Raw genomic sequence first — 13486 nt, forward strand, 5'->3', positions numbered from 1 at the left:
CAGTCTTAGAGGGCGACTAAGGTCCAGGGGGTTTGCTTTTATCAGCTGCTCAGTCAGAGTGTGCACACAGGCAATTGCATCAGAGCACCTGATGTGTGTTAAGGCCCTGCCCCCTTTTCTCCTGGAAATGCTTAGCTCTCTATGTTGGTAAAAATATCCTAAGTCATGGTAAGTGGGATATAAGCTTGTAAGGTATCTAAACCCTCAATCTTCAGAACATAAGCCAATAATTTAATTATCTGAATTTATGAGATCATCTCACATTGCATGTGTTGTACAGTTGTCCATTATGGGAGTTATACACCCTTCCCTAAAGCTGTAGGTTTTAGACTCAAGTCATCCTTTGGAAAATGTCAGTTCTTAGTTTTTACTTACTTTTTCTGTACTCAAAAATCAATAGAGGAATTCTTCTGCTGCAAAGATCTCGAACGTTCTGATCTCTTGTGGTCTTTCTAACACTCTGGATTCCTAGTTGCAATCTCAGGGTTTATTTTGTGAATCATGTTTGCGCACCTACCAGTGCTCACATTGTGTGGAACCCCACAGAACCCATGAAAGAGTCCCATCGCACCCGGGTTGAAAATCACTGCCCTAAAGCTTTTGGTACTGGCTTAGTAACAAGATACAGATTTAGATTATTCCTAATACTCTGACACCCAAAATGCTTAGGTACATCATTGAGCTCCAGCATCCTAGAAATCCAGAGACCTCAAGCAGATCTAGAATACATTTTCCATGTTTCTGTCATTGCTAGACCATCCCTTGCAATTGCAATACACCATCACAGTGATCCCCTGCAATTACAGGTGTTGAGTTGATGGAGATAGAAATGATGGATTTTTGGAATTTCAGACTCCATTGTCTCGTTTGTAAAAGCAGGTGGAATGCCAAGATGCCTTGGAAGCAGCAGCTCGAGCAGAAGGCCTACCTCTGGATACCTCCATACACTCCCAGCTGAGAATGTTGGATGAGGAGCGTCACAAGGGCAAATACCACCATGGCTTGAATTTGCTGAAACCCATACGGACAACTTCCAAGTAAGTCTTTTTGCTACAGAAAAACATATATGGTTGCAGTCGCAGCTTTCTTAAAAACGTGGAGTTAAATAAAGTGTGATTGCAGCTCTGAAGCTGACCAAAAGATACCAAAATGTCACCTGTTGAAACCTTTATGGAGACCATTCAGCACATGCAGGCAATACTTTTAACGGAGATATTTGGGTTGTTGTTGTGGGTTGGTTTTTGTTTTTTTTTTTTTTAAGGGTGTCCTGTTACTTTTTTTTAATGGTGTTATCATTTTCTATCTTCTCTTCCAGGCACCAGCACCCTGTTGATAATGCAGGACTTTTCTCCTGCATGACCTTCTCATGGCTCAGTCCTCTAGCCAGCAGAGCACACAAGAAAGGGGAGTTATTTATGGATGACGTATGGCCTTTGTCAAAGCATGAGTCTTCAGAAGTCAACTGCAGAAGGTAGAGATGTCCTAGTGTATACCCTTTCCCCTGTACCCTGGTGTTTATAGGTTAGCCTGTATAGGTGCATGCCTGACACTTTTGTGGCAAGTGCTGATTTTCAAAGGCTATCTCCCATTACGGAATTTAATCTTAATTCTCCCTCCTGGGGCCAGTTCCTTTTGAGATACAAGGGGCACTGCAATTTCCCTGACTTTAGTAGAATCAACTGAGCAGTAGCGCACATCAGTACCATTTGTGTTTCAAACAGGAGCTCACTCTCACTGCCCAGATTCTGAATCTTCAGAAAGCACATAATGCTGAGTTAATAGCAAAATAAAATTGCAATCAGTCTGAACTATTGTCAGCAGCGGGAATTTTAGTTGGGGCAAGAACTGTAGGATTTGGCCCCAGGACTCGATTGCGAGATCAAATGCCAAAGGCTTTTGATCTAGTATCCCATGATATCCTTGTGGGAAAGCTGGAAGATTGTGGGCTCAGCTGCTCGACGGTTCAGTGGGTGGGAAACTGGCTACAGGGTAGGACCCAGAGAGTTCGCATGAATGGATCCGTGTCATCCTGGTGTGAAGTGGCCAGTGGTGTCCCTCAGGGGTCCGTGCTTGGACCAGTGCTTTTCAACATCTTTTATCAATGGTTTGGATGGGGGAGTGAAAAGCTCACTGACCAAGTTCGCGGACGACACCAAGTTATGGGGCAGTGTGGTCACGTCAGAAGATAGTTACAGGCTCAAGAGTTGGGCAGACTGGAACCAGATGAAGTTTAACACTTCCAAGTGTAAGGTGCTGCACCTGAGGGGAAACAACTCTCAACACACATAGTCTCGGTGGTGACAGTTTGACTTGCACCATGGCCGAAAGGGACCTAGGGGTAATGAATGAGCCGTCAGTATGAGGCGGTGGTTGGTCAGCAGGACAAACAACGTGCTGACATGCTTCAACCGATGCATCTTGTATAAATCCTAAGGAAGTGATACTCTTGCTGTATTCAGCACTGGTGAGACCGCAGTTGGAGTGCAGCGCCTAGAACTGGACACGGTACTTGAATAAGGATGTGGAAAAACTTGAGGGTCCAGAGAAAAGCCACCCATATGATCAGGGACTTGCAAGGCAAGCCATGCGAGGAAAAGCCGAGGGACCTGGGCCTCTTTAGCCTAAAGAAGAGAAGGTTGAGAGGGGACTTGATAGCAGCTTACCACTATATCAGAGGAGTGCATCAGGAGCTCGATGAGCAACTGTTCACTAGGGCACCCCCGGAGAAGACCAGGACCAATGGGTACAAACTCCTGGAAGGCTGCTTCAGGCTTAATACCAGGAAAAACACCATCACAGTTGGGGTGTCCAGACTGTGGAATAAACTCCCTCCAGAGGTGGTGCAGTTACCTACCCTGGAGGTTTTCAAGAGGAGAGTAGATGGTTACCTTGCTGTGGTTACCTAACCCCAGTTGTCTTCCTGCAGGGTTCCTTCCAGCCCCTAACATCTACCAATGAATCAGATAGGGAGAGGAAGTTGTGGGTCAGCAGATTCTTGTTCCCAGAGAGTCTCTAAGCAAAATAAGAAGCGCTCTAATTTTCTTAGCTGTCTGCAGCATAAAAGCCCTTTTCCCCATAGATTCAGGGTAAAGATTTCATAGCGATTCAGGATAGAAGTATTTCTCTTGGCTGCACAGAATATGCTGTGTTGTGTGTACTTGTATTGGACCTTGATGACTTATTTTCTCACAGCCTTCTCGGATCAAGAGCTTCTCGGGCACTAGTCTATGAAAGAAAGTGTCTGTTCTGATTTGAGGCGTCTAACAGCAGGATTTGTACTTCTCAGGTTGGAGAGATTGTGGCAGGAAGAGCTGAAGGAAATGGGGCCTGACGATGCTTCTCTCCGGAGGGTTGTGTGGGTCTTCTGCCGCACCAGGCTCATCATTTCCATAGTGTGTCTGATGATCACACAACTCGCGGGTTTCAGTGGACCAGTAAGTAATATCCATCCTTTTTTTAACATCCCCAAAGGGCTCCATCCCATGGCCAGCTCTAACGTGTTAAGGTTTCATTGCAGGGTCATTAATTGTTTTGACTAGTTAGTTTGGAAAATGGGGTTCTTGCTTTTTGCTGAGAGAAACGGATGTTTTCAAGAGAGCTTTCCTGCAGCTGATGAATCAGTTGCTTGACACTTGAGACCAGGTCTCTGGAAAATGGTGGGTGGGCTTAGATGTCCTGAAAGAAAAACACATTTGTCTTTTCTTTCTGGTTTTGAGAATAGCTTAACACCCTTCCTTAACTGGTGTGGATTTAGTGTATTAATGCTTGTATAAAGTTTTTTTTGTTTTGCTTTTGTTTCCTTGCTTTTTGCTACTTTTTTTTTTTAGGTAACACTTTTATTTTTTGAACTAAAATTCAAATGGTGAAGACATCACTTTGTAGATCAGTGGCCTTAATAGTGCAAGAAATGGAGTGGTATTATTAGCTCATTCTTTAAAAATTGAAGGAAGCAGGTCTCGGGAGAAATCTGCAGCTGTAGTTATTGATCCTACAAAGACTGATCCAGCAGGTTCCACTGAGAAATGTTAGACTATGGCATTGCCGGTAGGAGCTGTGACTTGTTACTGTAGGTAGTACTGAAGGTACAACATATGAGACTTGACATTCGCACCATTTTCTTGTCACCTGTTTGTTGCACGTGCTGTGCAGATTTACAGTTGAGATTTTGACTAAATTTATTCTCTACAAATTTCCCTTGAGGAGTAGGAGCAGTATTACTGCTTGTAGTACATGTTTCAGTGTGCTGTTAAGATGGAGGTTCATTTTGTCGGTAAGTACATCTGGGATGCGCTCTTAGGTTAAAAGTCTCTTTTTGAAAATTTGTTTTTCCTGCTTTTCATATCTTTTAAATGCTTGCTTTGTTCCCTCTTAATAGGCAATACAATGTCTGTTTTTGTGGTATTGTTTTCAGTGTCATAATTAATGATAATAGCTTGTGGTAATTATAAAACACTTGGACAAATGGTTGGTTGTACTGTTAATTGCCAAAACTGATGAAGATTTTAACAGAACCAGCTTCCCCCAAGAAGAGCTTCTGTCATTGTTTCACTACAGGGTCCTGGTAGCTGCTCTTATCTTTAGCAGAGAACTTGCAGCAGGGTTGTCCCTAATTTCTTTAGAATAATTGTGCTGCTCTGTCAAAGCCAAACTGCTTAACAGAGAGACACTTTAATAGGCTGGGTTTTTAGTTTGCAATTCACTCAGTTTGGATACTCTAAAATTTGATCCCTCAAAGATTTGCCTATTTCTAGTCAACCTTGTTCAGTTCTCTGAATGAGGAACCTCCTCTTTTGGTTCCATCATTTGGCGTGAAAGATGAGTCTTTACCACCCCTCCCCCCTGTTTTTTTTAAAGTGGCATGTATTTGTGATGTGCCTGGGCTGTCTCCTCTGAATTATCAGTGCTTTCTTGGACTGACGTAGCCTTTCAGTTTTATTGAGGTGAAAAAGGAGATCTGGAAAAGCACTCGGCTTGTCTGAATGCATTGGTGAAAACTACCAAAATGGAGTTAAACATTTTCCAAACATGAACATTGTGAACTGAGTTTCCCTGAATTTGGAGTGCTAGGCATAGTGGCAGGTTCACTAACAACCATTGTGATGGTTATAGCTGGGGGGGGTGTTGCATTTTTGGTATTGGATCCCTCCCAAGGCCCACTTCTTTATTTTTCTTCCCCCCCCCCCCCCCCCCCCCCCCCCCACACACACAGTTTGCATCTGGCACAATTTCCAAACTCAAAACCTGTTCAGAGAAACTCCGTGTCAAACTGTCTTGCAATAACCATCAGAATGCGCTAGCGCAGTTGAAAGACCTCTTAAATCCAGCAGATACAGCTGCTGCTATTTTACCCGGTGCCAAACATTTCATTTTCACGCTGGGGCAGGGAAAGAAAATCCGTTTAGCTCCAGGTCTGAACACATGCGGATGTTTTGCAGTAGCTCAGAACTAGTTTCTCTGTTTGGGAGATGGACGGGAGGTGGGGGATCTTGCTATCTTAGCGGAGCACAGCTCGGAGGGCCCGTCTGTTAGGCAGGGGGGAGTGGTGAGCCATCGAGGTAAGTGTCCCACTCGTCCCGTTCCGCTCCAGGTGCAGCGTGCTTTGTGCTGTCACACTCTGGACTGGGTGGGGAGCGTTTCTCTGTAGTGGAACCAGTGACAGAAGCTGTTCTTTAGAATTTTCAGGATGGCTGTATTCTGCGATCAGAATGAGACAGTCACGCTGGGCAGAATCCAACGCCAAGAGCAAAGGTAAGGTAATGTTTATTCAATGGGAATGCTTAAGACAGCCAAGCAACTAATACCAACCACTACGGTAATATCTGCCCGCAGGAGTCCCTTTCCCCGTTAGTTTAAGATTTACATTTATAGACTGTATCTCGTTTTGTAAAATAACTTTGTGTTGGATTTCTTTTTTTATTTTTCATTAAACTTCCTTGAGTATGAACAAAATGTCTTGAAATGTGACTGTTACATATTTGACTTTTTCCCCCCCCCCCCCCTTTTTTTTTTTTTTTGAAATTCTTTAATCTGTTTTCCTCTCTTTCTTTGGAAACCTCCTTTTTTTTTTTTTTTTTTTTTCCTGATACACAATGTAAGCCTTACCTTTTATCTCATCACGGGAGATGCTGATTCTATAAAACAGTGCTGAAAAAATGCACTTAAAAGGTTTTGGGAGGAAAGAGACCCCAGGAAACATCTGCTCTCTTTACACACCTTCTCTTGGAGACTTTCAGCCCTGCTGCGGTATGCGAGAAAATGCTTGCTGCGCTGCGATCGTGCTGAGTTACAGCTCATGAGGAAAAAAGGGGCGTTTGACCCCACTACTCAGTGACTCAGTTGCGTATGTTGGATTGAATACTGGAAAAGAAGTCAGTCTTCTCATTAGTAACTGCAAACCAACTGTATGCAGTTATGGTCAAAACAGTGGATGTAAAGATCAATCCAAGTAAGAGAGAGGCTGGAATACAGTAGCTTTGTGAATGTGAGCTCCTCACATTTGTTCAGGGACTGGTGTGTAAATTTTATCGATGGGCCATTCTAGAACCTGATGGACATCCTGGCTTTAATTCCCACTTAGGGAAAATGAATGAGCAAAAATCTTTACGCATGTTTCCTTGGTTCTGCCACGCAGAATTAGCTGCTTCAGGAAGAGTGCATTTGGTCTTCCGTTTTTATCTGTCGATCGGTGCTGGGTAGAGCTATGTTGCCTTTGCTGAAATGGTACTTTTTTTTTTTTTTTCCCCCCTCCCTCCTCACACTATACAGAACTCTTACTTGCAACACCCGATGCAGCCAAGAGGACTTCAACAGACTATGAAAGGCTTCCCATTTCATTTCTTTGGTCTCAGATTTTTCTTTTGCACTTTGTTGCGTTGTGGGCAAAGGTAATTCTCAGCTCTGTATTAAAGAATGATAAGCACAGACATCTTTAAGCATCGCTGTTGAAAGGCTCTTTTTATGAAACCACCGTTCATTAGCTGTGAAGCCTTACTGTAGTGTACCTTTAAATCAGATTTCAGAATCCATGCAGCCTCCGGCCTGACTTGCACTGCAACCTTCACTGCCTCTCGGGACTTCATGAACGTATATTGGTTCTGTTCTTGTATCTTTAATTTTGTGTGCGTAGTTGGTTGCAACCTAGTTTTGTCTCGGGGACTAGACTGTCTGTTAGATATTAACTTTATACAATTCTCTTGTATGTGCAGATTGTATGTTTTTATACAATGCGCTACCTGTTGTACAGTGTTTTGTGAGATGTTACCCATTTTAACATGGCACTTTATTGTTTTCAATAAAAGCCTGTTGTTCCTCAGTTGATAGTACTTGATATTGCTGATGATTGTGAGTTTTATATCGTACTGTGCCGCTGGACCACACGCAGAGCTGGAGGTGGGAGTCAGTGGTTCTTTGGGTTTCCTCCTCTTTCTGCAGGTGATATTTGAAATGTTATTCTGGAGGTAAAGTGCTCTTGTTTTTGGAGGGAAGGGGTGGTGGGGTGAATGATTTTTTTTTGGTTTTTTTGGGTTTTTTTAAGTGTGGTATTGCTTACCTGGTTTTTTGGGGGGTTTTTTCTGCTTGTTCTGTTCTTTACTATTAAACTGCTGATGTTTATTTTCAGGAATGTTTTGCAAATGTCCTTCTCACTCTTCCCCAGTACAACTGTAGGTACATTGTTCCTTTTTATCAAATAAGCACGTTTGAAGCAAACCGAAAAAAGGTCTTAATGTCATGTAAAGGAATGTCTTTACACGTGTTCAAATGTATAAGTAGAGACTTTTACTTTGTCTTGTACAATAATGCATTACTTTCAGCTGACCGACAGATTTATGTTAAGTTAGAAGATGTGAAGGATTAGAAGCTTTCTGCAGAGAACACGATGCCAAAGTAAACCTCCCTCTTCTTGCTAAATTCGACTTGCTGGTTTTTGCCCTCGGCAGGGCTTTGCGTAACGGTGCTCTGTCTATTGACGATTTTTACTTCTAGAAAGAAGATGCCCTGTAGAACAAATTGCTTGTCTAAAAATGAAGCAACCCTCTTATTTCTAACTTAACATAAAGTTGTTGCATGGTGCCTCGGGTATGTCAGGATGTTCACGCGCACTTGCATTTCTTCCTGTAGGCGTTTGTTGTGAAACACCTGCTGGAGTACACACAGCAAAATGAGTCCAACCTGCAGTACAGCCTGTTGTTAGTTTTTGGCATCTTTATGACGGAAATAGTGCGCTCCTGGTCCCTGGCGCTAACCTGGGCGTTAAATTACCGCACGGGGGTCAGACTGCGGGGAGCTATCCTGACTATGGCATTCAAGAAAATTCTCAAACTGAAGAACATCAAGGAGAAGTCTTTAGGAGAGGTAAGCTGCAGTTCCTCATTGGAAACTGCCAAGTTGAAGTTTACTTGCTAACATTTTTCTTCTGAGGATGAGGCACGGTTTTTCACCTCAGATAACCAGTACGGTGTTGTGTGTTTTTCAGCTCATAAACATGTGCTCGAATGATGGACAGAGAATGTTTGAGGCTGCTGCAGTTGGCAGTTTGCTGGCTGGGGGCCCCATTGTTGCCATCCTGGGCATGGTTTATAATGTGATTATTCTGGGCCCAACAGGCTTCTTGGGATCAGCCGTCTTTATCCTTTTCTACCCAGCAATGGTGAGTTAAGTGGCCAGGAAACCTCTGGTACAAAGTAAGCTGGAACTAGACTTGAACCATGCGTCAAAGACTCCCATTTCTATTAGAAGAATACAGTGACTGAATAAAGTGTCGAGAGCTCCTGCATTGGTTGCCTGTATGGTGCTTCATGTTTTCAAACTCTTCAAAGTAAGAGTTTAGAGACTGGCAAAGACTAGAGTTTAAATAGGATGAGATGGAAAACGGGCAACTAAATTGTGAAGCAGTCTGCCCCCAGTATGGGTTATGTTAATTCATTAGACTTGGGACTGGACGTAGAAAAACAGAGGTTCCAGCTTGTATAGAGGACGGTTTTCCATGTCACCATCGTGACAGGCCATCAGGAATATGCTACTCCTGTGCTCCCCATACCCCATTGGCATCCTGATTTTTTTTTTTTAAATTATTCTTATCTTTAAAATACACAAGCAGTTTAAGACCTGGCAGCGTTGGAGTTGCTCTCTCTCCATTCATAAATTAGCAGAACCACTCCATTCCCATGTTACAATAGAGTTGATAAAATTCAGAAGAATGCCCAGTGCTGGGAAATGGGCTCTTGATTAAGTGGACTGTTCATGGCATTGACCATAAGAGGAGGCCTTGCTGAAGTTTTGCTGTTGCATTAAAGTGTATTTTTTTTAGAAAAGCTAGGAAGAGCAGAATCTGGTGTGGCCCACTGTGGCATACTTGATCCACTTAACAGCACAGGTAAAAGCAATGACTGCTGTAAGATAAAAATGAGATGGAGAAGGGTTGGAATTTGATAATCTTGGCAAATTACTTTGGTTAAGAGGGAGGCAAAGGCTGTTTTTCTGTAGGTGAGAGGAATAGGGATGTGTAAGATAAGGCAAAAAGTTGAAAACTATGTAATGAGATGTTTCCTTCTGGATTTGTGGAAATAGAAGGGGCATTAGTAAACACTGACAAAGGAGGAAATACTAAGGAGGACATGGATAACCCCCTCGTCTTTAGATCTGACCTAATCAGTTAAGGTGTTAAATATATATTCTTTTACCATCCCCATAACATCGGGTATAATAGAATTTGGTCTAGCACATGCAAGGTTATGGAAGCGCAGGGTATGACTGAATTGTGTTATCTTTATGCATTGAGTATAAAGGTTAGCTTTAGATCAGGTTAACTTTGCAGCCTTTTGCACGCTAAAGATAGAGAAATCTATTTCTATTAACTTAAAGCACTTTGAGCCCTTTGGAAGTGTAAATAAAAATGAACCCGGTGAAGCTGATGCCATAGTGCATTTAGGTTTCCATACTGATGGGCTCGTAGAATGGAGTGGGAAGGTCTGAAGGACTTTTGCACCTCATAACTTCGGTAACGCTTCCCTCCTTGCCCAATTATCGGTCCTGCTGATTTTCTTCTCTAGTTAATAGGAATCAGGTACGCTTGCCATTTCAGAGCTGCTATGTTGCATGGTGCTTCTTTCTGTTTCAGATGTTCGTATCACGGCTCACAGCTTACTTCAGAAGAAAATGTGTAGCAACGACGGATGAGCGTGTTCAAAAGATGAATGAAGTTCTCAATTACATTAAATTTATTAAAATGTATGCCTGGGTCAAAGCATTTTCTCAGAATGTTCAAAGTGAGTGCAGATGCTCTATGAATGTTTCCCTTTAGCAAACGCCCTGTTGTTGTGACCTCTCTTAGCACATGTCAGTAGACATGACTGCACGTAAGCCGTGCTAGAGCATCCATTCTTCTGTTGTAGACAGATTGGAGCAGCAGTTTCTATTCTGAAGTTCCACTGATCAGCAGAATGCTCTTTGTGGCCTTTCTTTGACGGTTAGGTATAAAGGCCTTCATAAATATTGGGTATAAAGGTTGAATACTAATCTTGACCAATACTGTACAAATTGCCCAGTTTTTAAACATAAGAAGAATAATTGGACCTCTGTCGTCATTGAAATACGCATCTGCTTACGGTTTGTCTCTGTAAATGTGTAGCTCTTCCTAGAACTCATGTAACCTTGTAAGTATTACAGCAGAAGAGGTTGCATCTGCTTTACCCAAAATGTTTCTAAAGCATTGGCTGCGTACGCTGCAACTCTGCCTGTCCCAGTTGTACCTCAAAGGTGATTGTGCTGTTTGTATTTCTAGAAATCCGAGAGGAGGAACGTAGGATCTTGGAACGTGCAGGCTATTTCCAGAGCATCACGGTGGGCGTAGCTCCCATTGTTGTGGTAATTGCCAGCGTGCTGACATTCTCTGTCCACATGATTCTTGGTTACGACCTCATGGCAGCTCAGGTAACGGAGTGGTTCATCACTGAGCTAACTTATATCTTTATCGTCGTAGCCTTTCTTGGTTAAACTGTAGAGAAATAATCCAGATTGTGAAAGTCATCTTTATTTTGTGCCTTGGCTCACAGAAGTAAGTATTAGGGCTGTGCAAAGCTTCGGTCCCTGATTCGTTATGGCGGAGATTCAGCCTGCTTTGGTGGCTGAATTTCCAAATCCGAATCAGGAGACCCTTCAATCTTTCCACATCCGAACTGATTTGGAAAGATTTGATGATTCGGACATAGACACAGCTTTAAATGTTTTGTTCTAGGTACCAGGCAGCTCGTGAATGCTGTGATGCTGGGGCAGATGGAGCGTCCCACAGGAGTGCAGGAGGCTCCCCAGCACACTGGGCAGCAGACCTGGAAGTGGACTAGAAGTACTTCTTTTCCACTTCCAGGTTCACCACTGAGCATGTGGGGTGTCCCCTGTGCTCCTGTGGGATGCTCCATCCTCCCTGCCATCGCAGTGTTCATGAGCCAAGCCTGGTACCTTGAGGTATGTAGAACAAACTTTTAAAGCTGTGTCTATGGCCAAATTGCTGATGCTCTGAATTGGCATTGAATCTGAAAACTTGGATTTGGCCAAATCGAATTGGGAACATTGATCCAAATCAACTAATCAAATCACTGTCCCTGATTTGGGCCGAATCCAAATCGAATATGGCCTGTTTCACACAACCCTAATAAGTATATGGTGGTGTAAGATAGTGGCGGCTGTGGTGTAACTTTCCACACCTGGCTTGTTCACTGGTATTTCAGGCTTCCTGGAGCAGGGTTTAAGGGCCAGATTTTAAATTGTGACTAATCCAGTCTCTCTTTGTGTCCTGAATTGTATCTGTGCTGTCTTTTTTTGGAAACATTATTCTGCAAAAGGAAGACTTGGCCATCAGGTTTTTTTCCTCTTAATTGTGCAGTTGCAAGTAGGATTTTTCTTCTCTTGTGACCTCTCAGGCAGGATTTGAACCAAGGTCTGGAGAATCGGCAGGCTAATATCCTATAACTTGCTGGATTTGCCATTGCCAGTGGAACTGTGGGTGTCTAGGATATATCTTTCTCCAGTCCTTTCTAAAATACTGGGGTGGGAAGGAGCCTGCCCTTTTCTGTGTTGGGTCAGAAGCTGTTGAGTATATGAATAGTTCCTCAGTGGCAGGCTTTTCCTTCAAGGGGAAGGGTCTTGAATGGCTTCTGCCAACAGAACTTAGCCCTTGGTGGCTTTGAATTGCTGGTGTGTATTGCAACCGAACATGGTTCTCTTTCTTGTCCTGCGTATAGGCTTTCACAGTGGTTACAGTCTTCAATTCCATGACTTTTGCCCTAAAAGTAACACCTTTCTCAGTGAAGTCTTTATCGGAAGCATCAGTTTCTGTTGACAGATTTAAGGTGAGTGGTCCTTTGGCCATACAGCTTTATCTTTAAAAGTGGGATGTCTCCATGCATGTGTAGTTCTTATTTTCCACAGAAGAAAGAGAACCTCACAATGATACAAAACAGTAATTAACTATTGAGGGTTGATGCAAGACCTCTGTGAGCAGCTGTTTATTCTAGATCAGATGGCTGTGATGTTTTGGTGCTGGCCATGATTAGAAATGGGATACTGGAGTAGATGAATCGCAGGCCTGACCTAGTGAGGCAGTTCCTGTGTTCCCTTTTAAGAACAGCCCCATAAGCATAGGGATATAGCATATTTCCTTGGTGAAATGCTTTTCAGATGCATCGTGGGCTGACTTTCCAGTAGCCAGGAAACTTTTGTAACGTAAGGTACAGGGCGTTGAAATTCCAAAATGAATTGGGTCATTGGAATTATACTTCATTAGCACACGTGGAAAGTAACTTCCGTGTCCAGGGAGCAAGGAAGGTGCATGTCCTCTTGTGAGCATGTTCAGTTACTTGGTGCCACTGATTTACTCTCAGCTGTTAATGGATTTAAGCCCTTTTTTACATTACTTTCTCTGCTCTTGGAGCACCAGAGACAGTCCCCAACTGGGAAGTCTGGAGTTTCAGGAATCCTGATCTAGGATGTTGCATCTTCTGGGGCCTGGACTAGGTGACCTCCTAAAGGTCCTTTCCAGCCTTATTTTTTTTTTTTTATTTTGTAATCTATTTCTGCATTTACTATAATTATCTGGGAAGTTCATTTTTAGATGGCATTGAAATGGGAGACTTCATAATCTGCACACATAACAGACCATATCTGAAATCAGGTCAGCTCAGATCAGTGATCTGTCTAATCAGGTACCCCATCACCTGGAATGGCCGGTTCCAAATGGTTTGCAGGAAAATGCAAAAAACCCTGTCATGGCAAGTGAGGGGAAGTTTAATTCTAACTGCTGGCTGTTGTCAGTTGCTGGATCACTCTTCTTGTTCCATGTTATGATATATATAGCCCAAATTTTTCCAGCCATACTGCACTGCCAGTCCATGTCTGATTGCTTTAGGTGGTGGTTCTGCCTGTTCTTACTAGCAAAAGTTTCTGTTCTGTAGCTATAAAGCTTAAAGGAGAAGTACTGTGGGTGAGGGAAAAG

General features: G+C 43.0%; 1 protein-coding gene across 5 annotated transcripts in view; it reads left to right on the forward strand.

Moving 5' to 3' along the window:
• Positions 1-13486, forward strand: part of ABCC5 (ATP binding cassette subfamily C member 5) — a 67047-nt gene that overhangs the window by 24973 nt on the left and 28588 nt on the right. The window contains exons 3-10 of one of the 5 annotated variants that reach the window (XM_059731218.1): positions 877-1037; positions 1316-1471; positions 3287-3434; positions 8119-8352; positions 8474-8647; positions 10118-10265; positions 10781-10929; positions 12237-12344. In XM_059731218.1, coding sequence (XP_059587201.1) covers positions 877-1037; positions 1316-1471; positions 3287-3434; positions 8119-8352; positions 8474-8647; positions 10118-10265; positions 10781-10929; positions 12237-12344 — 1278 coding nt within the window. Of the gene's footprint in view, positions 1-876; positions 1038-1315; positions 1472-3286; positions 3435-5673; positions 7313-8118; positions 8353-8473; positions 8648-10117; positions 10266-10780; positions 10930-12236; positions 12345-13486 lie in introns of those variants that run through there. The other 4 variants (XM_059731219.1, XM_019496366.2, XM_014600814.3 and 1 more) reach the window with 4 other exon arrangements.

The sequence above is a fragment of the Alligator mississippiensis genome, chromosome 7 (genome assembly GCF_030867095.1).
Source record: "Alligator mississippiensis isolate rAllMis1 chromosome 7, rAllMis1, whole genome shotgun sequence".
Taxonomy (NCBI): domain Eukaryota; kingdom Metazoa; phylum Chordata; order Crocodylia; family Alligatoridae; genus Alligator; species Alligator mississippiensis.